This window comes from Patiria miniata, unplaced genomic scaffold (genome assembly GCF_015706575.1).
Source record: "Patiria miniata isolate m_02_andy unplaced genomic scaffold, ASM1570657v1 HiC_scaffold_15, whole genome shotgun sequence".
Lineage (NCBI taxonomy): Eukaryota > Metazoa > Echinodermata > Asteroidea > Valvatida > Asterinidae > Patiria > Patiria miniata.
Window position 1 is genome coordinate 1,527,154 of NW_024037053.1, and position 27,512 is coordinate 1,554,665.

The following is a 27,512-nucleotide window of genomic DNA, read 5'->3' on the forward strand; positions in this document are numbered from 1 at the left end:
GACCCACTGTATATTATTGTGCGTGGTGTGCTAGTGAGTGCCAGCTTGCCTCTGATCTCCGGGAATATGACTCAAGCCATTTTCCATGAATTTAGGAAACGAAAGAGGCAGTGAAACGAAATTGGCAAACCCATTGTTTGGGGATAAGGTCTTTCTTTTTCTTGTTGGGGAGGGATGGGTGGTAGGGTTCACTGTAAGAATGTCTGAATTCTAAAGGTGTGGGTTTTTGGATGTTGGAGTGAGATTATGTCTGGTGTTCTGGGATTATATCCAATGCAGTATTTGTAGTGGAGGAAACGTTTGTATTAAATTTAATACAATATCCGGGTGATAAAGTTTGTCATGTAATGGAACTTGCATGTATAGAGAAATGGTGGTAAAAAGTTGGGTTGGTGATATTACAACTGTACGGTGTACATGTACGACAGAATCATTGTTGTGAAGAAATTTTGGCTCGTGTCTCTGGTGCTGAATTCTTCGAGGATTTTCTTGTGGTAGAAGGCAGGTTGTTATATTGATGTTCTTCGTGTCTCGTTGGACTCCACTTGTGTAGTTTATATGCACACTTGAGCAACTGGTACCGGTAAGTCCATTTATCGTAATAAATTCAGTGCTTTGTAAATGAGAATTTATTTCCTACTGAGGTGGAGCATAGGGGGATCATGATCATAGGGGGATCATGATTCCTTGATAAATGGTCAGACTAGAATGTCTTGATACATATTTGCACAACACAGTACAAATATCTGTAGTGTGATACTTGGCTAAACTTTGATGCATTTCAGGCCCAAGAAAACCAAAAAATGGAACATAAAGTGGATAAATAGAGCCTTGAATTTAACACGTACCTAGGACAGTTTACATATTGCCTTTGGTCATGAACTCATCACTTGGGTGGTTTTAAACCGTCCTTTTAGCTTTGCAAAGAAGGGTTTAAAACTTCATGTGAATGATATCTCTTTGTGAGTTGTGTGGCTTTGAGAAGAACCAGTTGGTTTAACTTGATGTCTCGAACAGTGTGCTCTGTTCGGCATCAGGAGACTGCCCGACTCTTGCTGGTCTAGTAGTTTACATGGTTTAGTGAAAGTAGTGGATGCTAAGTTCAGTGGACCGTTGATGCAGAAGCTTCTGGAACAGGATGCTAAGTACAGTGGACCGTTGATGCAGAAGCTTCTGGAACAGGATGCTAAGTTCGGTGGACCTTTGAGGCAGGAGATTCTGGAACAGGATGCTAAGTACAGTGGACCATTGAGACAGAAGTTTCTGGAACAGGATGCTAAGTTCGGTGGACCATTGAGGCGGGCGATTCTGGGTCAGGATGCAAAGAACTCTTTGCATGAACAGAAGTGAAAGTCAAGTCTGTCACGAGCCAATGGGGCCCATCAAAGCGGCATTTATCTCCGGTTTCAGTAGCATGAAATGACAGAGAATTAAATATTTTGTTTCCCCCTGGATGGGGATGCAAGTCCATCACAGGTTACTCCCCAGCTAGTGCCGGTACCCATTTATACTCCTGGGTTAAGAGAGGCAAGTGGGGGTGATGCAGCTTGCCCAAGGACACAACATACAGCCAGCAGGGTGAGAATATTTCTATTCCACCCTGGATGGGATGCTAGTCAATCGCAGGTTACTCCCCAGCTAATGCCGGTACCCGTTTATACTCCTGGGTGGAGAGAGGCATGTGGGGGTGAAGTGGCTTGCCCAAGGACACAACATATGGCCAGCAGCTGGATTCGAACCCCTGACCCTCTAATCATGAGACACGAACCCTAACCACTTTGCCACACCTGGCATGAACAATAGGTGGCGCTATTATGACCACAATTCAGAGCTCCAGTATACGCGCACGTCGTGCATCTATGACGCGAAGGACACACGCGCCAATTAAGTTTATTCCAAATGTGCACAAAGTCATGGCGTCTAGGCATGGGCGTCAGGCACTGTCTTACAATGCGTGAATTTTTAATCTGCATGACTCGATAGTCGTGTTTGTAGTGAGTCATCTTTATTTACATTGTACAATCATGTACATGTACATAAGTCAAACATTAAGTACAAATAGTTAACGCAAGCAGTTAAATAATAGAAGCGACCACCGAAACATGTACATCCTGTTTGCATTGATAAAGCTGTACCTAAAAGAATTCTTCAACCCCCCCCCCCCCCCCCCCACCCCAGTATCACCCAATCATGTTACCAGTCCTTGCTTGAGCAGTTTGCTGCCAGGATATTACAACTTTGTGCAAACACGATCCTGTTGACAAACCGGATTTATAGATCTCCGCATCTACATGTAACTGTGCGGTGATCACATCTAGTTCCAACTTCCAAATGCAACTTCAAAGAGTTTAGATCCTCATCATGTTTTGGGGGAGAAGTTTACTTGGAATCGTGAAAGGCATTTACGATGGCAATTAAATCGTTTTCGTGTCGGGTTTTCTGTGAGGAAATGGTGAGTTTTATGTACAAAGTCTTCAACCGCACGTTACAAAATGGTTGTTTAAACTTTTTGTTCTTGTCAACATTCTTGTTTGTACATACTGTGCATGTTATTTATAAACTCTTTAGCTAAGTCCGAAAAGCCAATTGCATTCTATAAATATGGGGACCACTTTTGTCCCTGTCCCTGTTACATCTGACATCTGTGATTTGCTAATTCTGATGCACTTCTTAATGCAGTCGTCCTCCAAGAGTGCTTATGAATAGCAAACTACCTACCCAACAAATGAAAAATTTTGAAGTCATTCTCAATGATACTTGAATGGCAAATTGCAGAGTCCCGAGGTCGCGGGGACAGGGAAAATGTCATCTTTTGGACCAGACATTTATAGAATGACACACGCTCAAAAATTACATTTGACAATCTTTTTATTTTTATTTTTAGATTAAAGTAATAATAATAATAATAATAAAAGAACATTTGTAAAGCGCCGGTATCCGCCAAAAATAGGCGCTCATGGCGCTCGAGGAGAAAGTCAAGTTAAGATTGTGTGATGTGAGAGTAAGCTTGTTTGTACAGGTGAGATTTTCATGTTTGTACAAAAAATACTAAACTGCATAGATAAACAGGATTTTTTCTGTCGTTTTTGTACCCAGAAAATAGCGCCGTTTTGGCCCGCGCATTTGCAAAATAAAGTATGCCTATAATATTTACGTAATTTTGAAGACAATCTCAGGATCTAGTCTTTCAAGTGCGGTGCTCACATATTTCAGTTAAAGCGATTGTTAATTCAACTTCAGAACCAGTTTTGACGTGCTTGGCTGTGGCATTGGCAATAATGAGTATTTCGTGCCAATCCAATCCCTGCCACGAATGCACATGAATGTCTTTAACAAAGTTGTCTCGAATAATACTCAGCCCTGTGGGAATCGAATATAACTGTTCTAATATTAGCACCCAGGCAGTGCTGAGTCCCATTGAAGTTACTGTCACAGTGTTTGAACACGGGCTTAGCGCTTGGAAAATCCAAAACCTGTCTTGGGGGAAATCGATCTCGCCCCTCAGGCGCTCGCCCGAGCCATTGTCTGCTGGGTCCAATTCCCTTTTTGTTCTGGGCCCTGGGGACAAAGGGAACTATTGTTGTTGTTTTTTATGGACATTTCGCATTAGTAACAAAAAAAATCAATGGTTAAGAGTTTAATAGGCTCTTTAACCCGGATGACGAAAAAGGGGGTTTAAAAACACGGGACCTCCTTTTTTTTCGACCTGAATTATAGTTTTTCACAAAATGTACATGTATGTACATGTACGTGTACACATACAAAACGTTGTTTGAAGTTAAAATACATGTACATGAACATGTTCTGGCTCGGGCGACATTTTTGTGTCACCTGAACAAAGTTTTGTGGGAGAAACTTCATGATGAGTCAAAAAAAAAGCGAACCCAAATGTCAGGACTATTGTTTTAGTGAAGTTCTGCATGTAGCCCTTTCAAAATCTAGGATACGAAAGCCCAATTCATAAGCTTTCTGTTAGTACAAGAATCATTCAAATCACTCAGGTGATTTTCAAGTTACGGAATTTTAAACACAACCACCGTTTTAAAGTTCTGAAGGTAAGTGTTCTTTCAGCAAAATGAAAACAAATCACATGGGGATTTGGTGAATTGTTTTCATTAAGAACGCACACCTTTTTTGTGATCCGTGGACAGAACTTTAAAACGGTGGTTGTGTTTCAAATTTCGTAACTTAAAAAGTACAGGAGTGATTTGAATGATTCTTGTTCTAAAACAAAGCTTATGAATTGGGCTTTCATATCCTAGATTTTCAAAGTGCTACATGCAGAACTTCACTAAAACAATAGTCCCGACATTTGGGTTTCGCTTTTTTTGACTCACCCTGTATTACAGTCCTAAACTCTGTATGACAGTCCTAAACTCTGTATGACTGTTTGACAGTATCCTATATGACTGTATGTTAAAGTTTAGGTTAAGTTTTTGAAAAAAAGTGTATGACTTCTACATGCTTTCATGGATTTGGATGAGACTTTGATGCAGTGACCCTTAGGTGGGAAGGCCCAATTCTTCGTCGGATTACTAAGGTCAAAGGTCATGTAGGGGTCATCAGAGGTCATACATGTAGTTTGAATATGCTTCAAGCGTTTCTTTGTCTACAGAATTTGATGGATTTTTATGTCACTTGGATGGAGTCATCCTTGGGTGGGGGTTCATCTCAACTCTTCCAAAATTGGAGGTCAAAGGTCCTCCAGGTGTCCTTTGAGGTCGTTTTAAAAAATGCACAAAATCTGACTTTTAACCCTAACGTACCTAAATCCATCAAAATCCACCCCCCTGTTTCGGGGGATTTCGGCGGATTCAGGATACCTCCATATTGAACAAACTGGGGGATTTTGATGGACTCAGGATTCGAAGCCTAGTGGAGCTGGCGGATTTTGATGGATTCAGGATGCCTCCATTTTGAGCTGTTGGGGGACTTTGATGGATTCAGGATCTCAACAGTTTAACTCTTTTGCAATGTTTGTGGTCAAGTAAATACTGCTGGCACTAGCCCTGCCAAGTCTGTCACATACTGTACAAACATGTACACACATGTGCTGGGTGGACTTGCATGGAGGGTCACGTGCTGGAGGAAAGATACAAATAATGCGCGAAAACGTGACGAACGCAACGCCGTTTACGTGCAAAGAACACCATGTGCATCGCTAATAATTATGTGTACGCATCACGTAAATACTCGGTGCGCATTTCTTTGTTCGCGCGTGTTGAGCTAGGTCACGTGCTGGAGGAAAGATACATTTAGCTCCATTACTTTACGTTAATTTGTTGCGCGTCTACGAGAGACAACCAAAATGGCGGAGATTTATCGCACAGTGACTGGGCGCGTGTGGACGCGCTGCCGATCTAGTCTTTTCATTCTATATCTATGGTTTACAGGCTGAAACATGCGCTAATGTCTTTCACACAAATTTTGTGCGCGTTACGTATTCACTTCGGTACTGATCCATGCTGGGGTCGCCATGCATTGGTGTATTTTGATGGATCCTATGCAACAACACACATCACAATTTTCATGCGAGCATGGTATCCTGAATCCGTCAAAATCCACCAGAAAGTTAGGTGATGGATTTTGAAGACTCTATGGAAAAACGTGCTGTATTTTTATTTATGCCACCATGGTATCCTGAATCCGCCAGAATCCATCAAGACTTTTGCTGGTGGATTCTGGCGGATTCAGGATACCTCCAGAATCTACACTGGGGGATTCTGATGGATTCAGGATACCAGCATTTTTTGCATGACAAAATTGGTGGATTTTGGCGGATTCAGGATACTTTCTAGTAAAAGAGCCCCAGGAGTTAGGGTTAAAGAACACAAAACATATAGGGATTGACCGTGGAATAAAGCAACACACGCAATCCGCGGATCACTTGTCTTTATAAAGCTGTCAGTTCTGAAACCTTTCCTAACAATGATGAAATATAGGGTGATAAAGGGCTTTGCCTGTGACCAATGACCGATATTTTTGTATGAGCTTACAAGCACTTTGTTGCCCATCCGCAGGTATTTATAGGCTACACAGGACTGATAATAATATCTGCTGTCCACTTTTTGACTGTTGTTCACAATTTTCTTTTAAAGCTGTCAGTTCCGAGACCTTTCTCAACCAGATGAAATGTAGGGCGATACAGGGCTTTGCCCGTGACCAATGACCGATATTTCCTCTTTGTGAACAACAATTACATTTTTTTAAAGAGATTAGATCCCTTTCTATGCCTTGCCCCCATAAATATACATATTTGCCCATTTTGGTTTCGGTGAGAACCTGAGTAGTAAATAAATCCCAGCATCACAATAGACTCGCAGCGCGGGACCATAAGTGTGAAAGGGACACGCTTTTTATTTGAGTTTAAACCATTTTCCATGGAGTTTCATTTTTGACTGCAGATTTCCTCATGGAGTGACACACAATGACAAAGCTTGTTTTATTCACAACCAAATATAACTCGTGGTAATTTCAGATTTAGTTCGCAGATTTACGTGAGACTTTTTTAAAAATCCACTTTTTTTTCCTCAACCTTTAAAGTTAAAGATTTGAGGCTTTGCATGGTGGAGATACTAAATAATGAAAGGTTTGCGGAAACACCATGTGCGAATAATTTCTCAACTAAGAGAATGGTTCTGAAAAGAACCAGAGGTATAAACTCGACGTTCCGGTCAGTATGCTCTGACCGTCACTTACCATGGCCATATTTTATGATAGTTTCAGTTTGAGTTGCCCTTGAAGGATTCAAGCAGATTTCTTGCAAAGAAGTCTAGTAGGGGTGAGGGTTGAACTCTTTTCACATTTGATGTTGGAATCCTGGGCCCAATTTCCAGGCACTGCTGAACAGTTAGCAGAAAAGTTGTTCATTCTCCTGAAGACGGTCAGAGCATACTGACCGGAACATCAAGTTTATACCTCTGGTTCTTTTCAGAACCATTCTCTTAGTTGAGAAATTATTCGCACATGATGTTTCCGCAAACCTTTAATTATTTAACCTTAAAGTTGCCTTTTATTTAAAGGCACGGAGGAACATTGGTAGTTTACCCGGAATTAAATGGACCTACTGATTTTAATGAGAAAAATCTTGCTCAGAGTGAGGATAAATCTGACACCAAATACCCTGTGAAATTATTCTCCCTGAAAATGGTATCGTTCGGAGGTAATTTCATGTGGTTATAAAAAAGTCTGCCCACAGGCACACTTTTTTACGTGCATTACAAATGGCATTACGAGACCCAAAATTAGTACGTTAATCTCTGCTTTCTCGGAATGTATAGTGGCCACTGAGCTGAAACTTCAGTAAGTTTGTTTGTTAGTTAAAGGTGACGACATTTGCTTTTGCTGTAATTTTTAGAAATGGACGGATTTGGGGTTTAGTATTTTATAGCAAATATTGTAACATTGACCTGTTTAAAGTTTTTGTGTTCGTGGATGCTGGAAAAACCAAGAAAAAAAAACTTTTCTTGCAGTCTGGTTCCCTGCCCCTACCTCAGATGGGTTAAAAAGAAACAGGGGCAGAAATGGAGCAATTTAGACATTGGGGAATTGGGGGTCACGGATGTGCAACCGATTGCAAACCAAATGTGGACTAACTAACTTTGGTAAATTGGGGGCAGTATTTGAAAAATATCACTTTTTTCAACAATGACCAGGTGCCATAATTTTACAGGATGCTTGAGACTATTATTCACTTACACTCAAGTAAGGTATTTTATAATAATTTGGAAGTGTTTTTTTTTTATGTTTGCAAATGTTGTATATAACACGCACCCTTCATAAGATTTTGAGCAACTTTGTTGCTTCAAACAAACTGAATGCACAAAAAAAGCAAAACGATCCTCCATGCCTTTAACACTGGCATTATTTTGAGCTCCGTAAGTTATTCAGCCAGTCAGAACTGATACCCCAAAGTCTTTTCAGGGACACATGTTGCGTGCGAGAGTTGCAAAAATAACGCTCCGATAATGTTACAACAGTACAAGTTTGGCGATACCTTACACTAATTAAAGTTGCGGTTTGGTGCTATTTATGGCGGGGCTAGGGCCAAGGCACGGACTTCCTGTTAGCGGATCGACCAATCGGGGCCCAGGGATGTTTTTGTTTGCCGTATTTTTTTGCTCCTCCAGTGAGCGGTGTGGCTTTCAAATCCGAAATCAATCTGGTGGGGTGATTGGGTGAGTCAGTAACAGGATCATTGCACTGTGCCTGGCCTGTTTGTGGGAAACTAAACTTCTCTGTAGGATTTGGGAAAAAGTTTCTGTTTTTAGTTAAGGGCCCATGTAATGTAATTTTTTTTAATGAAGTCCTTGGAAATGCACCTTTGTGTCCAATTGAATCCTATATTTATGGCTTTTTGAATTAAAGATGGTACCAGCACGGGTTTTCACAGCAGTAATGCTGAGATTGTGCTCTTTTCAAATATCGAGCAGGGTCGACAAATACTTTTTAAAATGACAATTTGCAGTACGGACTTATCAGAATGTTGAGATCTGAATTTTTATATTGCCACTTCTGTCTACAGTCATAAACAGCGAAACAGCTGTACTGTCCCAAGTCACCTCCCCTGCTGGTCCTTGTCAATTGCTAGCCTGGAAAAGATGGCCCTTGATACTCATCCAGTGCGAAGGGGATCTCTCTGAAAAGTCTTGAATATATCATCTTTTTGTTTCTCGGGACTTGACAGCGCTGAATCCTTCACCCCAGGAGCGGCCTGCGCCTTGTCTCCAAAACCTCCCCTCCCCTTATCTGAGAGGATGATCCCACCACTTCACTTGTTTACCGCACCACCAGGTCCCTTTTGCTGGATCTGATACCCCCTGATAAAAGGATTTGCCCGTGTAATCCTTTGACAGCCTTCCTTAATGCATTGCCTGGTTTTTGAATCTCTGTGTTATAGGAGTTTGACTCGGACCATTGACTCTTGTTCCCCAGGAAGCTTTTCTTCTCCCAGAGTGCAAAGCTGAGAGTGGGATTTGACTGAATAGCCCCTCAAGTTGGTGCCCATTGTTTTGTGGTAACAGCACGCACCCAGTGTGGGGAAGTTAAGAGGGCTTCCAATAGAAACTTAACCTTTTTAGATTTCTAGAGTTGTTATGGTATTTTGGGAGTTTGTTATGGATGCTCCTTTTTTTCAAACTTGTTTTTTTTTATTAAACCAAGTTTACAAGCAATGTGTATGTTCTCAAAATGACAACAAACCAGAAAGAAAATAAGGTTTCATGTGTTTGTGTGTATGTTGGTATAAAATTGTGTTGTTTGTTTGTTTGTTTGGGTTTTTTTTCTCCAGAGGATGGGGTTCTCTCAGTAAAATTTTACCATTATCTTGTTTGTTTTTAAACCAAGTAAGCACCGTGCATTGTACATAATGTACATGTGCGTATGTTATCAAAATGACAACAAACCAAAAAGAAAGGTAGCCTTCGGCCTGGACCGAGGCTTTGTATTCCCTAAAACCAGAATTTTGTTCCAACAGAGTTTCTGTTAATGAGAGTCAACTGTGCATATATGCACTAGCTGTGTAGACTTTCGTTCTTTTCTTACCATTAACTCAATGATGATATGATTCCTCTTGAAAATTATTCTTGAAACAATCAAGAATTCTGCAGTGAACAGCAAACAATACTCATCTATAAAAAAAAAAAAATGTGTTGCTGGTTATGCAAACATACAAACAATTAAACCTTTGTTATTGATTTGTTTCATTATCAGATATCAACTTTTGTTCGGATATGGTGAGCACAGCCAGTCGGCCAGGGGGTGCAGGACCAGCAGGCAACATGTCCATGCCGTGCCCCCCATCAACAACAGGTGTACGCCGAGTCCGTCTGCAGAGCAACAACCTATCCCAATCGCCAACCCTGAGCGACATCTCCAACATCCGCAACACTCCCAGGATCCCTTCCGCCATGTCGTCGGTCAGCCAAGCAGGGCAGAACCAACCCCCGGGCGGGGAGCATCGTCAGATGTTCCTGGAGCCCAGCACGGTGGTGCCCATCAAGCAGGAATGGTCCAGCAGTCGGATGCTGCCCTCTTTGACGCCACACAGTCAGGGCCCAGGGTCGCAGGCCGGCAGCGACGTCGGCTTTCCCCCGCCAAGCTCCTCCTTGTCTCACTATGCCAGCAGCTTCAACTCCCTCTCCCCCTTCCCGGTTGAGATCTCCCCCTCAGGATCCAGCTTTGCAAGTCCGCGCCACTCGGCGCGATCCTTCTCAGCGCGTTCACGCAAACGGGCTCTGTCCCTTTCCCCGCTCTCCTCAGACGACCTCAATTCAATCATCAGGACAAGCCCCACCTCACTAGTGGCATATATAATTGGTTCGCGAGCGTCATCCGCGTCTATATCGCCCTCCCCAGGAATGCAGGCCGGAGATTACGGACACTTGTCGGCGAGGAACAGCAGCAGTCCTATGTCCCAGGGGTCGTCCGGGAATCACCCATCTTACCATATTCCCCGAGCGAACACGGGAGATGTGTCGCCGCCCCCTTACCATCCGCCCAAAGGAGGCAATGGGTACCGATACAATACCTACAACAACAGTAGTAATATGGGGCCCCAGCAGATGGAGCCCCTAGAACAGTCGTCGTTACCCAGCATTCCCCAGATGGCAAGCCAGTTTGTGGTGCAGCCACGGAACGAAGTCCTGCAGCAGGATTTCCAGAACTACAACCCCAACGCTTATTCCCAGAATGAGCAGTACAAGCAGGAGCCTATTGACAGTTTCCCGGACTCTGCTAGTACCTTCTCTCAGAGCACCAGCTTCTCCCAGCAGCCTTCCTACCCTCAAACGTCTGCCAACCTGTCCTACCCTCAGCTCCCTTCCCAACCCACCAATTTCTCCCAGGCACCCACCTTCTCCCCTCCCCAGCCCCCTGCTGGCTACCAAATGAACCCCGGTTACAACCACTCGCAGCCAGGCACTCCTTACCAGCAGCAGAGCATGCCATCGGCCCAGCCGGTGATGGCCAACCAGGTGGTGCAGCCGTCGCACATGCAGCCGCCGCCTTCCTACTCCCAGCATTTTGAGTCGCACTCCAGGCAGGCGTCGCCGGCCATCACGACCCAGGTCAACTCGCCGGGGTCCAGCACGGCCAAGTCCAGCCTGGAGATGGACAGCGAGCGGGTCCACATTTGCCGGTGGATTGACTGCAGCGCGGTCTTTGAGGATCAAGAGGACATGGTGCGGCACATTGAGAAGGTCCACATTGACCAGCGCAAGGGGGAAGACTTCACCTGTTTCTGGCAAGCCTGTACCAGACGCTACAAACCCTTCAACGCTCGCTACAAGCTGCTGATTCACATGCGGGTACACTCCGGGGAGAAGCCTAACAAGTGCACGGTAAGTCTACTTGGAAAGATCTTTGTAAAATGTTTGGAAAAAAAACAACGTGGGGAACAAAGACAAGGGATGGGGTAAGGTTCTAGTCTTTGTTTCGGGAAGATGGGGTGCACATGACATTGGTTCCTAGCCACGTGTTCTTTTTTTGGTAAATGGCTTCATGTTAGGATTTTACATGTATCTCCTTATCCCTGCCATTGGCAAGACAAACAATGCCCCCACCCTCTACCCTACCCCCCAAAAAATGGGATTGGAGAGGAATTGGCTGTAAATCACAGATTTTATCAAGTTATCCTTCCCCAGTTTAAGGATTATTTTTTTAATTTTTAGTTAGCATTTTCCCAAGAATCTAAAATATGAAAACCAAACATACAATTCCCCTCTACAGTGTGTCCCAGAAAAAGCAGGCCCGGACAAATCAGTGGCCATATCTAAACAAATATTCATGTATGTGTGTTTTTTTCATGCTGTTGATATTGTTTATTGCCTAAGTGGAAAAATAAACTGAATTGATTGAAAACTTTTAAAGCCATGACTAGAAACGTAAGAGCTCCAAAAATTTGAGAAAAAAAATTCACGGTATTACCTTGTGTTGGTATATTAGTGGAGAGATGAAGACCACGAACCTGTCTATCATACATGAACAAACAAGAAGAGACTGTATGTCTTTATTTCATATCATATTTACTTTATGAAATTAAATATAAATGGGAAATAACCTGTGTCCCAGGTTACACAATTCATTTAACCCTAACTCCCTAGGCATTTTTGCTAGGATGTAGCCTCAATCCTGCAAAATCCTCCAATTGGCCTCATGGAAAAATAGCATATAGCCTCAATCCTGCAAATTCCTCCGCTATTTCTTGAATATGGTTCATGGAGGGATGACCACTGCCTGAATCCTGCAAAATCCTCCGGCTATGTCTGTCAATAGGCTGAGGCAGAGGCAGTGACATCCTGGAGCAGTGGGGAGGATGTCAAGTATAATCAAGGACTAAATTTATGCACGGCTGAGCATAAACAACACAAGGTCCGGCCCAAGACCTTGACACAGTGCGTACTCTGAAATCAGCAACGCACTTTTGCCATGTAACCTCAATCCTGCAAATTCCTCCAATTTGCAAAAAGGATTTTGGAGGATTCAGGGCGGTTAGGGTTAATTAAGTTCGCCAACAATTCTCTGCCTTTTCATTGTCTTTACACATCCAATACTGTCAAAACAAAAAATTTGAAGTTCGAACGCTTTGAACATACACACACTTTGCCTTAAACTGACAGCGATGCATAACACCAACATTTACTGATTAATGGTCCGGGCCCAGACCTGTCTGACACCAGATCCAACCCTGACAAGATAGATTTAGTCAGAGGTGAAATGTTGTGTTTTGGACCATCAGAAATGATGAAGTACCGTGTATTATGCTGGGGGGAAGGCAGATACTGTGATGTGTTTTTTAAACAAATACTGTCACTTCTGATTAGTTCAAGGTCGTAAACACCAGACAAACTGTAAACATCAGAGAAACCTGTTGGAGACCTTTGAGCAGGTTGAATGTTGCTGAATGTTTCTTTAACCGACCAGTTTAACTTAATAATTCATGCATTAATTGCACAATGTTAAGTTATGAAATGGTATCATCATACACAGCGTGTGCATGCACAGTCTTATCGTCGGGCGCCTGGAAGAAGGTCGTAAGGGCGAAAAATGAGTCAAAATGTCAAGTTCAGATTTTTCGGGCAATCGATAGAGCTTGGAAATATCTTCATTTGATATGCATATTGTCTCAAGGGGCCACGTCATTCTGATGTAATTAACAGTAAACAAAAGACACAAGGAGGATTTTCATTATTTGTGCCCGGCAAAAGGACGTTAACGTGTAATACTAATGTAACAAAAAAATTTTCGAAGCGCGCAAGTGGGTACGCAATGCAAATTTTGTTCCCCGCAAAAGGACGTAAGGATTTAATATGCCACCTAAGCGTACGTTTAAGGCTTGGAAAGTTCGCAAGGTTGTTAGCATGAAAATTGAAATAACTTCACAATTAAGTAATATTTTGACATAAAAATGCACCATATTATTTGAATTATTAACGAACGTCATCAGTCAAAATTTCAACCTTATGTGATTTCTAATCAAGAAATGGCAGCACAAAAACTTTCAACTCGATTATATCCTAAAGTGCTTTTTGCGTGACTGGCCTGCTAACGTTGTTTTCCTTGTTACACGGCGCTAGAATCAGAGTACATGTGCAATGTAAGCATAGGGTTTATGCGTATTTTAAACTTTTGAAAATATCTAAAGGAAAAAGGCACACTTTTTTTTTATCAAATGACAACAATCTACACACATGTACATGTACCAGTCAGCCAACTCGTTAATTTTTGTGTGCATTTGGGTCATTCTATAAGTTTAGGGTCCAAAGTGTGACTTTTTTCCTGTCCCTGTTACCTTGGTACTTTGTAATGTACCATTCAAGTATCATTAATTTCAAACAATGTTTTATTTGTTGGGTAGATACAAAAATGTAGTTTGTCATTCATGTTAACACTCTTGGAGGACGACTGCGTTAAGGAGTGCATCAGAATTATAAAATCATAGATGTCAGATGCAACAGGGACAAGAAAAAGAAGTGGACCCCAAATTTATAGAGTAGAGTCCTGTAGATAAGGAATTATAATTTTCAGTAACACAGAGTTTGCAAAAAAATTTCAAGTAGTTTTACAAGGTGCGTGTTTGCAAGAGTCAACCGACTTTCCTCTTCAATATGACATGAATTCCAAGACCCAAGATCTACCCAATTCATGAAAACAATATGTGCTCACAATGTCTACATTTGATTAGCCAAATGTGCCAACATCTGCCGGATGTTTTTGTAAAAGTTGTTGAATTCCACAGTCGACAAACAGTTCCCGAGCAATTTGTTCTGTCCAATTTATGGTTTTATCAAATTTGTTTGACATGCATCTCTAGTACTTTTCAAGGTGGATATATATTCCACGGTTCCACCTGATGAATGTGCTGATGACGGTGATGATCTTGCCGTCTTATGAACTGGTGCAACCGGGCCCGGTATGCCATCTGCCCATCAGGGACCCAGCGGAATTCAGTGCCGCCATTAAAATGTGGCCCCCTTGGCAACAGTTGCCAGGTGTACATACTGATCATTCCGCATAAATATAGCTGGTCGTAAAGAAAATAGAGAGAAAGAATAAAAAAATTTGGCAGAAATGATGGCTGCTGGTTTGAGTTTGATGGACAGATGTTTAGTGCCTGGAAACATGGGAAAGTACGTACACATGAACATGTATGTATTCTATTAGGCTGACAAAAAAAATCAATATCAATAGTCACCACAAGAAAGAAAAATTGGCAGAAATGACGGCAGCTGGTTTGGCTTTGATGTTTAGTGCACATGAACATTACCCATGAACAAAAGTACACATGAACAAAAGTGCGTGCACATGAACATTATGTGCATGTATCCTATAAGGCTGACCCCAAAAAAATGTGTTTACAGTAACGCCCTAAAATTTATCCAGGTAGCTAGGTAGGAAAATAACTCTTTTTTTTTCTTCACTTTTTGAAGTTTGCTGGTCAGTCCTTTATACTTTTATATGAGGGTTCTTCGTGGTATTCTGTTCTGTACTTCTGTTCTGTACTTGTAATGGTATAGCCTGTTTAATTGTATAATTTTAAAAAAAAATAGGAAAAACTTTTTTATTTTCGAAATGGACTTTTAAAAAAAAATTCAGCCCAACTTTTAATAACAAAATTTGTGAGATCCTGGTAGGTCAGGTAACGGTAAACACATAATTTTTCGGCTTAATTTACAACTTTTTGAATTCAGACATGTAACATTGGATTTTGATTTTTCCCTCGTTACATTGTGGTTGGATGGGGGTCCATAGGGGTTTCGGTTTTGGTCGTTAATGGGTCGGTCTGTCACTTCAGTACATAGTGGCATGTGATTACAGCAAGATTTCAGCATTCGTATTGCAATACTCCGAGACCACTTTTGTTTGCATTATGAGATTATATCATATCATTTCTCTGTGCCTAAAAATGTCCATTGTACATTAAACCCTAACAGAACTCAACCCATCAAACCCCAACAGCATGTTTTGTTGGAATCTGTCAGGATGGGTACAGTATCCCTAAACTGAAAGTCTTTTACATTGGGTTGGCACACCTCCAGAATCTAAGTCAGAAATATGTGTGTACAGTTGCCCATATGGTGTTGGAATTTGCCAGAATGGGTATGGTTCCTAGTAAATCATGCAAGGGAGTTATGGTGGACTGTTACACGTACAATGTAGCTAATCTCTTTGCTGGTCCCAGAGTAGTCTAGGGGCAAGACGTTGTTATGGTTTGATACGCGATAATCCACAGCCGCGATAACCCGCTGCTGTGAGAGGGCGCTATCACGACCAACCAGTATCGCCCACGGAGTTGTCAGGAACAACGTCTAGGGAAAGTCGTACTGGTTGTTTAATGCAAGCGCACCTGTTTGGCCTAATAGTAATGCAGCACGCAATTCAAAAAAATTATAGTACCAGTAGTTCCGAAGCAAACTCTCAAATTTCGCAAGACAGAAGCCGACAGAAGTCGCGGATGCGCGCTAGTTTCTCCCATTTTTCGGGAGGAGATTTCAGCAGATTGAATTCCCTAGATACATTGTCATCTGGATGATCGTGATAGCGCCCTTTCGCGGTGGCGGGTTATCGCGTATCAAACCATAACAACATCTAGCTCCTAGACTAGTCCCAGAGGGCCAGCCTAGTGTCCGGCTTTGTGCCTGACCGACTGACTCACTGACTGTTACTTTGGAGCCGGGCAGTGCTATCATATAGGGTTACCTTGAATGGGCTAAATCCAGTCCAATGTGTAGACCAGTTGCATGAAAGGACTTCCAGTGTAGAGCTATTCTGAATCAATTTAGTAGAATTTTGATCAGCTTTACTAGGCTTGTTTCTTGGGTTACTGAAAATCTGTTTTCCCCGAATCTTTTAATCTCTGTTTATCTCAACTTGGCCCTCTGGGTTGGGTGGTTGCTAGGCAACCATCAGGCTATTTCTGTTGTCACCCACTGTACCTGTCCACCCACACAATGGTCGGAAGGTCGCGCAGAGGTCACAAAGTAAGAAGTTCCCTCCCCCAATACTTGTACAGACAGTGAGAGGAGCAAAGTTGTGTGTTGTGGGGCCTACCGTGCACGTGTGCAAGTGTCAAGATTGTACATTTAACTACATTGTAGTTAATGATGTACTATCAGCTAACTTCATGCACTTAAACATGACAAATCTATATATATAAGAGAGAGTTTAACTCGGCCTCCGAGACGATGTTTGCTCATGAAAGGATCCCAGACCGCGGGCTCCCGCTGCGCGAAAATCGCTCCACGTCCGTGGAAAAATGCGGAGGGTGTCTTCCGCCGGGTCTGACACGTCGGGTCGTCCTGATTTTCCCGTACGGACCGGCGATCCTTTTCGTCTATTTTTGTGACTGCATTTTGCGCAGGAATTTGCCGTCGTGTGCGCTTTCACGTTGACTGCCTGGCCGCCCCCTGTGCTGGCTTCTCTGCGTGTCTAGACTGTGCGAGGTCAGCGAGGTCAACGTAGGGGTTCCGTTTACGTGTTCTACTCAGCCGTTCTGCAAAAGCGTTCATCAAATTGTGTTATGGGGTGACCTTGGTAAAATATTTTTTCTCCATGGTGCGTGGCCACCAAGTGCCCCTATTCTTTCGTATGCTTCGCTTGCCACCCCTGCGCCGAGTGCAACGAATACTCAGAAGGACTTCACATTAAGTATGCCTTGCGCGGTCTGACCAATCGAAAGTCTACACTGCGTAGTATTTCCGGGCTATGCAAAACTGTCGATGGTAACGCGTACTGCAGCCTGCTCAACACCCTGGAAACGAGGTTGGGTCTACGGTGCTCGCTATTTGCATGATTTGAAGCACAAGCATGTGAGTGACGTGTATAGTGCTCTGTTGCTTCCATCGTGTGTTAATACAGCTCCATGCTTCCACCAAGGCTGAGCGTTGTGAGTTCGCTGCCCGCCACAGTGTTGCGTTATAATTTCGGGGGCCTGTCTGGGATCAACGAAAGATCGATGCATTGCTTCAAACATCGAGATCTTAAACGCAGTCACACAAAAAAACAACGAAAATGTGTCCGATCCGGCGGAAGACACCCTCCACATTTTTCCACGGACGTGGAGCGATTGTGGCATCGCGAAAGACCGCGGTCTCAGATCGTTTCAGGAGCAAACATTTCTCGGAGGCCGAGTAAAATTTGCTCTTATATAGATGGTTGCCCCAAGTTGAATAACAGTTGACTCGACAAGTTCCTCGCAGACAGTCTCGCAAATTGTAAGACGTTCAAGTTTACGTTTGTTGAAGAGTCCAATACACTGAAACTTAATTATGACCTTCTTAATCAGCCTTCGCCTGTGTACTACGGCAAGCCTTCAAGTACGTTTTCCCACAAATGCCACTGCCTCACAAAATGCCAATTTAACAGAACGGGAACATTTACAGACTGTTGCCATGGTACATAATTATCATGGACGTCAATCGGTGGGGGACGGGGAACCCCTCCACCCCCCCCCCCCCCCATTTTAAAGCGGTGGAGACTTTTTTGGTCCCCTCCCCCCCCCCCCCCCCCCCACTTTTCTTCCCCGAATAAAAATTGTAGCTACCACATGTATAATGATTCTATTACTCAGAATAGCTGATTCAATGACACCAAACTCGGAAATGATGTTTAAAAGATGATCTTTTGCAAAAAAAAAAAAAATGTTTTAGTGGTCAGAAATTGCCTCAGATCGCACCACAGAATTTGCTTTTCCACAACTGCATGTCTTCTCAACTAAATCCCCCAATTACATTCATCTCCCCACATTTTCATCCCCAACTCTACACCCTACCCGATCTATGATCGGGTAAATCAACGAGGGATCGATGCATTGCTTCAAATATTGTGATCTTTGAACTATGTTGGGTTGGAATAACGAAGAGTGCATAAATAATAATATTGGCGGTTGTTGGCTGTTTGGCCTTGCTTATATTATGGTTGAACAATGCCAACTTGAATGAAATAGTTAAATCGACTTTTTCCTCGCAGGTCTCGCAAATTGTAAGAAGTTCAAGTTTACGTTTGTTGAAGAGTCCAATACTGTACCTTCATAATGACCTTCCTCCATGATTCAGACTATGTAATTTTATGGTAACACACTCAACATTTTTATTGCAAATGCCACCTTTACGTTTTATTCCATTATGATTTATTGTCAAAACAGTACAATCAGCCTTCGCCTGTGTACTATACGGTAAGTCTTTCAACTCAGTTTTCCCACATTAACAAACGCGACTGCCTCACAAAATGCAATTTAACAGACCAACGGGAAAATTTACAGACAGTTATACATGCCATGGTACATAATTATCATGGGCGCAGCGTCAATCGGTGGGGGACGGGGGACCCCCACCCCAACATTTAAAGCGGGCAATATCGTTTGGTTCCCTACCCCCACTTTTTCTTCCCCGAATAAAAATTGTAGCCTACTATAATATTCTTTTGCTCAGAACAGCTGATTCAATGACTCCAAACTCGAAATGATGTTTAAAAGATGATCTTTTGTTTTACTATCGTACGTGGTCAGAAATTGCCTCAGATCGCGTCACCGTAAATTGCTTTTCTATAGCTACATGTCTTCTCAACTAAATCCCCCATTTACATTTAACTCCCCACACTTTCAACCCCAACACAAATACGCCCTACCCGATCTATGATCGGGTAAATCAGCTTGTATATGTATATTGATAACAATAAATCTAATTTAAATTTCTAAAAATCTAAATGTTCTGGATTTTTTGTTTCAAATCATGATTCTTAACAACCCTGATAATGGTGAATTTTTATACCATTAGGAGAAACCCGATCCTGAAAGTGACCAAACATTTTTCTGAGATAAAATCTTGGAATTTCCCTCCAACTTTCTATCAGCTATATGCCACCTAGTCTGCTTATAGAATCCTTCCTCTTAAAGGGAATATACATCATTTGCTTTTGCTGTAGTTTTCAGGAATGGGTGGAATTGGGGGGTTGGAAATATATAGCAAATATAGTTACACTGACCTTTTTGAGGTTTTGGGTTCGAAAATGCTATAAAAACAATCATTTTCCTGTAGTCTGGTTCCCTGACTCCATTTAAGAAGAAACAGAGCAGTTTACATATATTGGGGAATTGTAAGGTCAGGGAACCAGTCTAGCTGGCTTGTACCCGTTCATAGGTGTGTAATCGATTGCAAACAAGTGTGATGGTCAACTGGGGCCAGTATTTGAAAAAAAAGCCAGTTTTTTTCCAACGCTGATCGGCCGATCAGCGTTGGAAATTGATACAAAAATACCACTTTTCTTGAAAATGACAGTATACCAGGTGCCATGATTTTACAGGATGCTTTACACTGTCATTCACTAACAGTCCAGCAAGGTATTTCAAAATGATTTGGTAGTTTTATTTTTTGATGTTTGCAAATGTTGTATTTTCCCTTTAAAGGTGTAGATGTGGCCAGAGTTTAGTTCACGAAAAAAATCATGTTTTAGATTTATAGATTGTAGGTTTGGGTCACAGGAAATCCTTATTAGGTCTTACATTAAATACAGAGAAAATGTTGGAAAACCCCCTTTGTTTGAAAAAATAAAATCTTTCTTACGCAGTTTTTGAGGGTTTTTGGTAATTTTTTCCCCAAAAGTTTCACCCAAACTGTCAACAAAAGACTGCATGGTATCGTACACTCAAAGAATGTATTCAATTATTGATATTCACTGTTAAAGCCAGAGTCCATCATTTGCAGCTATCCCAAAAGTAACTGGCGTAATTATTGTTGAAAAACATGCTTGGTTGAAAGATAGTAAGGGGACTAAACTCCCTGTGAAATTATTCTTTCTAGCAAGGTGTCATTTTGAAGAAATCAACGAAAGAAGACCTTTCCAATGGTGCGTCTTAAGAAGCACCATTGGAAATTTCCGTTAGTAGTTCGTTTTTTTATTCAGCGAAGCACGTGCAAGCGTTGACACGACGCACACGCGTGCGCAGTTGCTATAATTCATCGGATCGGTGCGCGACGTCGCGTAGCTGCAATCAGCTCAGTGAGAACGTGTCTCGGACGCTGAATTCAGGCCCAATTCAAAACATGATTCAGCAACTTTTGATTTGAAATCGAGATCCTAGAACGTTGTTTTTCTCGAAATATACAGCTGAAGCTGAGTTAAAACTTCATCAGGTTAGTTGTTCAGCACCCTTCTTTAAATTTTGAGCACTTTTGTTGCTTCAAACGAACAAAATGCACAAATTACAAATGATGGACTGTACCTTTAAATATCAGGGCCCAATTTCTTGGCTCTGCTTATACTGCTGAAAATCCCTGCTTACTATAGCAGAAAATTCCATGCTTACGGCCATCGTATTTCATGCGTTAGCAAGGAATTTGTGCTTCTGCGCATGCCTATATCCCGTAACTAAGGATTCTTCGCTTACGGGTTAGCACAAAATTGTTCTGCTAGCGCGGTTAGCTCAAAATTTGTGGTCGTAAGCTCGGAATTCTGTGGTTAGCAGAGCCAAGAAATTGGGCCCTGGTCCCATGCTACATGTTTCGAATTACATGCATAACGATCTTAGCACTTTTGCATATGAAATGTATGTAACGACTAACACTCTAACAGCTTGATTTTTTAGGACCATAATTTGGTTCCTTTTAATACCTTTACATGGTAATATTACATGAAAACTCCAAATTTTTAACTTAAGATTGTGTGAGCGCTGTTCAATTGTTTAAAGTCTGATCCCAAACTAGCCCAAATGGGTGTTTTCTCTTGAAAGTACTCCTTTAACCAAGAAACCCACAGAGAAACAATGACATGGATCAAGGCATATATATGGCATGTCAGTGGTTAACCACAAGATGCAGTCCAGTTGAGTCACTGTCTCACTCCATCCACCCACTCATCGTGAAGGATTAATTCATGAGTTTTCTATGGACTTGGGAACTGTTCTCTAAAACTAGACTAGTATTAGGTGTACTGGGGTGATAGCACAATATAATGAGAAACTAGAGAAAGCAAACCTTTTACGTTTTCCGTTGGAATTGTTAGCCCATGTGTATTGTTTGTGACTTGTGTAATTGCCTTAAAGGGAATATACATCATTTGCTTTTGCTGTAATTTTCAGAAATGGATGGAATTAGGGGGTTGGAAATATATAGCAAATATAGTTACACGGACTTTTTTGAGGTTTTGGGTTTGAAAATGCTATAAAAACCAAGAAAACAATCATTTTCCTGTAGTCTGGTTCCCTGACTCCATATAAGAAGAAACAGAGCAGTTTACATACATTGGGGAATTGTGAGGTCAGGGAACCAGTCTAGCTGGCTTGTACCCGTTCATAGGTTTGTAATCAATTGCAAACAAGTGCGATGGTCAATTGGGGCCAGTATTTGAAAAAAAGCCAGTTTTTTCCCAACGCTGATCGGCCGATCAGCGTTGGAAATTGATACAAAACTAGCACTTTTCTTGAAAATGACAGTATACCAGGTGCCATGATTTTACAGGATGCTTTACACTGTCATTCACTAACAGTCCAGCAAGGTATTTCAAAATGATTTGGTAGTTTTATTTTTTGATGTTTTCAAATGTTGTATTTTCCCTTTAAATAAAATTGAACCCTCAAAGCCCCCTCTTTTTCACAGCTTTAAAAAAAAAAACACCGCAAATATCGATACACAAGTAGAGAGTATATTTCATTAGCTTTTCAATACTGAATAAACTTTGCAATCGGGTAAATATTTATTGAGTTATGGCCAATTGAATACAAGTACAGCTTTTTCATTTTGTCTGCGGCGACTGATATTTTGACTGCCGCAGTAAGAACACAGGACAAAACTTGCATTTGTGAAAATGGTACCAAGTAGAGGGCAGAGACAGAGCAGCACAGTAAACATCTAAGAAGTTAACCAAACAGTTCTTTTCAGGACTACCGTTACTTCCAAAATGACCATTGTTCAAATAAAACATTAAATGTAGCAGAACTACCCTCACCCCAAATCCATACCGGTAGCATCCCTAACAAATGACAATTAAGACCACGGACAGATTGAAAATTCAGCACCTATTTTGAGTTGGCGATGCCAGTAACTCAACAATTTACCAATTGGAAAGATTTTTTTATAAGTGCATACTTCCAGTGTGCCAACCTGACTCCAACTATTCAAGATACTGTACATGTATGGCAGTCACGAATCTCAGCTATTTTTTTTACTGAAAAACAAGTTACATATATTTCTGGGGCCAGCTGTCATTATTGACTTTTAACCCGCCCGGGTTTATTAACCTGAGTTCAGGGCTTTACCTCTGGGGACTTTCAATTCACACCCCCTGTTTACACCCCAAAAAATGCTCCCTGGGAAAAAAAACCCCAAATCGAAAACAAAAACCCGAGGCTATTGGCCATTTAGCCTTTCATCCCAGCGACCATAAATTGTGTCTGTCTGACAGATGAAACACAAAGTCAGCAGAAATAGTCCTGTTTGCAAACAACAACTGCTCTGCTCAAACTTTGTTGCTTGGATTTTCCTTGTACTGTGTTGTTTTTTTCCCAGCATATTTCAACTTGTTGTCAGTTCTTGAGTTGTTCATATGCAAGGTGAACGATGTGACCCATATTGCAGTTTCAGGGACTGGGCGAAATTTGAAACAATAACAATGCTTACAACTAAATTGTAAATCAAGTGCAGATGACAATCAATGACATCCAAATTGGTTGTGTCCCTATTATTCATTTCAATTCAATACTTTATAATTCATTCATAAATAACTGAGGCAATTTACCCATTCCTATTGGTCGAGCGCCCGTCATGTGCCAGTGAGTAAGTATTTCATAGTCTAAATTCACACTACATGTACACCGGCACAGCTGGGTTCTGCGCCACATCGCGCAGTACACGCGACGTGTGCGCCAATCTCCATATAAGGAGCTGTTTACGACTTCTCACAAGAGGGCCATATACCATAGCATAGCGAGAGGCGTGTTGCGAAAAAAATGAAGTAAAACTGTTGAACAAAATTGTTGGAAATTTAAAATTGTTTACTTCTTTTGACTTTTTGACCGAAAGGTTTTGAATTTTTAACCGAAAAGGTATTTATGAATTCGGCTCGGGTAATGGTCAGCATCCAGACTCCAACCGGTCTTAAACAGTGTTTAATACCGGCCAAGCACATATTTATTCCCTTAATCCTTTATTAACCGGATACCCTGAAACTTCTGCAACTAAGTTTGCTATCATTGGCCACAAAAGCAAACTTGATTTCATAAACCGCAAAAAGGCCAGAGCAACTTCAGCTGACAAATTGGCCAGGAGCCACCCAGTATAAACTGCCCACACTAACCACCGATGTAAATAACTCGCTCATAAATGGCAGGATTGAAATGCAACCGGACTGGGCTGGGAAAAAAACCCAACCACTAAATGTCACTCATGATCTTCATAAACTAAACAAAAAAGAAACGATACTTGTTGGCAGTAGTGCCAAACGTTAGAAGCCTAGCTAAGCTGCTCAACGATGGTGCAGCAATCATGGAAAACTGATATCATTTTTAGAGTCATAAACAAAATTGATCAAAGTATTGTTGGTTATTTACAGTCTGTGACGCTATCACCATCTTTCTATGAGGAGTACTTATGAAATTTTCCTGGATATTTGCAGATTTGTGGATAAAAAACCTATTATTAAGAAGTTTTGTTAAAGGGAATATACAACATTTGCAAACATCGAAAAACAAAATTACCAAATTTTTACGAAATACCTTACTAGGATGTTGGTAAATGACAGTCTAAAGCATCCTGTAAAATTACGGCACCTGGTGTGAAGTCATTTGCAAGAAAAGTGGTATTTTTGTATAAATTTCCAATGGTGGTCGGCCGACCACCGTTGGAAAAACCTATTTTTTCAACTACTGCTCCAAATTTACAATTTTTTTTCAGTCCAAATTTTCTTTGCTATTGGTTACATGTTCATGAATGGGCATCTATAAATTGATACATTTCATAATAGTGGAGTCAGGGAACCAGAGTACTTGAACATTTGTTTGTTTTTTTTCTGGGTTTTTCCAGCATTTTCGAACACAAAACTTCAAACATGTCAGTGTAACAACATTTTGATCTATTATACTAACCCCTCAACTAGTTCATTTCTGAAAATTACAGCAAAAGCCAAATCATTTTCATTTTTCTTTTTGAGTCAAAGGGTTACTGAATTGCAATAGGGAATTTGTAATAGTGCTCTTTTTGTGCATTCTCTGTAGCTATAGACCCTGTGTTGCTCTGGAGCTCCGGTAAAAAAAATTGTTTTAGTCCCCCCCCCCCCCCCCCCAATTTTTTTTTTTAACATGTACACGTATTAAGTTGACTTTAAACCTCCGTTTGACACCTTTGAAAACCTCAACTCAACCCACAAAACCCACACTGGACAAAACAACATTCCTCTCAATCTATGTAGTGTTATTGGTTCCACCCATCACCCACTTTAAAGGGCCATGATATGAAGTTTTCTTAGGAACATATTCTGTGCAACTTCAAACTACAAATGTATTTGAAATCCCTTTTGTGTACATTTTATTGAAAAATGTGCTTCTTTAAAAATTTAAAATTGTCCATGCTTTTCCAGACAACTGAGGGCGCTGTTGATGTCATGTCATGTCCGGGAGACACTGTTCAGTTTTGGGGTTTTCACTTCAAATTCTGAAACCCAAACTTAGCTCACTGAAAATAATTCTGAGAAAAGTTTGCTCATTGGCTTACTGCCATGTGCTGACATAACGAATCACCAAAGCAAAGAAAATTTACCACAGCAAAATATCTAAAATTCTGGCAGCTTTTGGTACTGAAAAGTGAAATAGCTGTCGCATTCACGTTTCTGCCTAAAATGATATCACACTTTTGCTCATAAATATGGAAATTTGCATTAGCCTAAATATTAAGAAAATAATAATACCCTTGAAACTGGCAAAATGAAATTTGAAAATAGGAAACACAAAGATGCATTTCCAAGGATTGCAGTTCCATTAAGATTGTTGTTTTTTCCAGGAACAGTGCGACATTAGGTTAGTTCCCTTACAACCAGGGGCCTATTTCACGGCGCTGCTAAGCACAAAAATTTGCTGAGCACAAAAAAAGTCTGGCTTATAAAAGCAGGTTACCAGCCAAAACTCCACGTGATATATACTGCTCGTGATTAGTATTCAGCTGTTGTTTGCTTAGCATGAAAATCACATGCATGAAAATCACAATTTGGCTGGTAACCTGCTTTTATACTTGCCAGACTTTTTTTGTGCTAAGCAAATTTGTGTACTTAGCAGCGCCGTGAAATTGGGCCCTGACCTTTGAAATAGGATAAGTAAACAATCTTCAAGTAAATGTTGTGGTGATTTCAGGACAATGTGCCCCTTCAGCAAACCAACCTCGCCCCTGCATCCCACTCCCCCTCTGACTGACAGTGCTACCAAACCACACCCAACCGAGCTGCTGTCACAGTCAATTGCAACACTGCATTCCTTTAAACCTAGATTTGGCACAGGAGTAAACCCTGCCCCGAAATAACACCTCTACACCAGGAGGTTGGGTTTTATTACGTCTGCGGTCTTCCAAAAGTTGTGGCTACCTTCCAAAAATTGCTAACCCAAAACACAGGGCAGGGTGCCAACTTATCTGGCCATTGTTTGTTTGCAAGCTCCAACATTCTCGGTGTCGCATTGTTTGTAGACTTGGCCCAGTCTGTCTGTTTCATCAGCTCCAGCTGGCATCTTAAGAACACGACCCCACCGACCTCGACCTCAACTACAAAGCATTGATGCTGGGCACTCTTGCTGGGTCAACCAGGGTCATCTGTGTCCTCCATTGTCAAGGTGACCTTTGACACGACGGTGTAAATGAGTTCCACATGCAAGAGGCACAGATATCATAACTAGGCAGTAATGCAAGAGGCATATCTAGGCAGTAACGGTAGACACATTTTTTTGTCAGACGGAGTCTGGTAAAGCCATCAGGCAATTATCAGAACCGTTCTAATTTTTTTGTCAGTTTGCCAGATGGATGTAATTTTTTTGCCCCTCTTACCAGGGCCCAATTTCAAGGCGCTGCTAAGTACACAATTTTCTGCTAACTAGAGCCTCTGTCTATTTCATGGAGACCATAAGCATAAGCACAGCAAAAGGCATGCTTACTTCAGAGGAAAATTTTGCTTAACTTAGTGACGTAACAATAGAAATCTCCATGCACGCGTGACTGTTAGCACGTCCATGCCGTGAGATAGTGCTTAAATTGGGCCCAGGAATTTGAAATTGGGCCCAGGTTAGAGGGATCATGGTTGTCATTTTGTGAAGGTGGTTCATGACTCAGTGTGAAAGCAAATGCGAACACAAACTTACGACCCTCACAACAAGTATTCAGGCTACGAATTTGCAACAGTTGAACGTATTTCACAGTAGGGGCCTACTTATTTGGTTGAAAATATGGGTAGATCAGACCAAACATACGGTGAGCGGACCCAGTCACATAAGCAGACTTTCCTTGCTGTACAATAACACTCTAGGACTTCCATTGCAAATGAATGAATCTTAATTAACCCTAACTCCCTAGCATGATTTATTAGGAACCATACCCATCCTGGCAAATTCCAACACCATTATGGGACACCAATATGGCAACCAACTTTGCCCTACGTCTCGTATTGGCGATCTTTGGGACGTCACACAGCCGTGTGGATGCTGAGTCCAGTCCAGTCTTTGATGTTGTCTACCCAGGTTGCTTTGGGTTGGCCTTTTGATCTTTTCCTCTCCACTTTGCCTTCTAGGATTGTTGCTCCCAACTCCCCAGCACTTGCCCTGGCCAGCACGCGAATCTTTTTTTCCCAAACGACATCCGCTTTCCATCTTCTGATTGGTCCATTGCATGCATATCTAATGCCTTGTTCTCCATAACACAACCCCAAGATAGGCTTTACGTACGTCTTGTGAGAAATGTGCCTTCATCTCTTTACTTATTTAAAAGGTAAAATGAGAAGTGAAAAACGCTCACTGAGATTCAAACTCGGATCACCTGATTAGAAGTCAGGACTTC

At 41.6% G+C, this 27,512-nt stretch overlaps 1 protein-coding gene across 4 annotated transcripts in view; it reads left to right on the forward strand.

Annotated features, from left to right (window-relative positions):
• Positions 1-220: 220 nt before the first annotated feature.
• Positions 221-27,512, forward strand: part of LOC119722355 (zinc finger protein GLIS3-like) — a 58,577-nt gene continuing 31,285 nt past the window's right edge. For 2 of the 4 annotated variants that reach the window (XM_038192423.1, XM_038192425.1), the window contains exons 1-2: positions 2,356-2,452; positions 9,712-11,339. In XM_038192423.1, coding sequence (XP_038048351.1) covers positions 9,732-11,339 — 1,608 coding nt within the window. In that variant the 5' untranslated portion in view covers positions 2,356-2,452; positions 9,712-9,731. Of the gene's footprint in view, positions 584-2,354; positions 2,453-9,711; positions 11,340-27,512 lie in introns of those variants that run through there. The other 2 variants (XM_038192424.1, XM_038192426.1) reach the window with 2 other exon arrangements.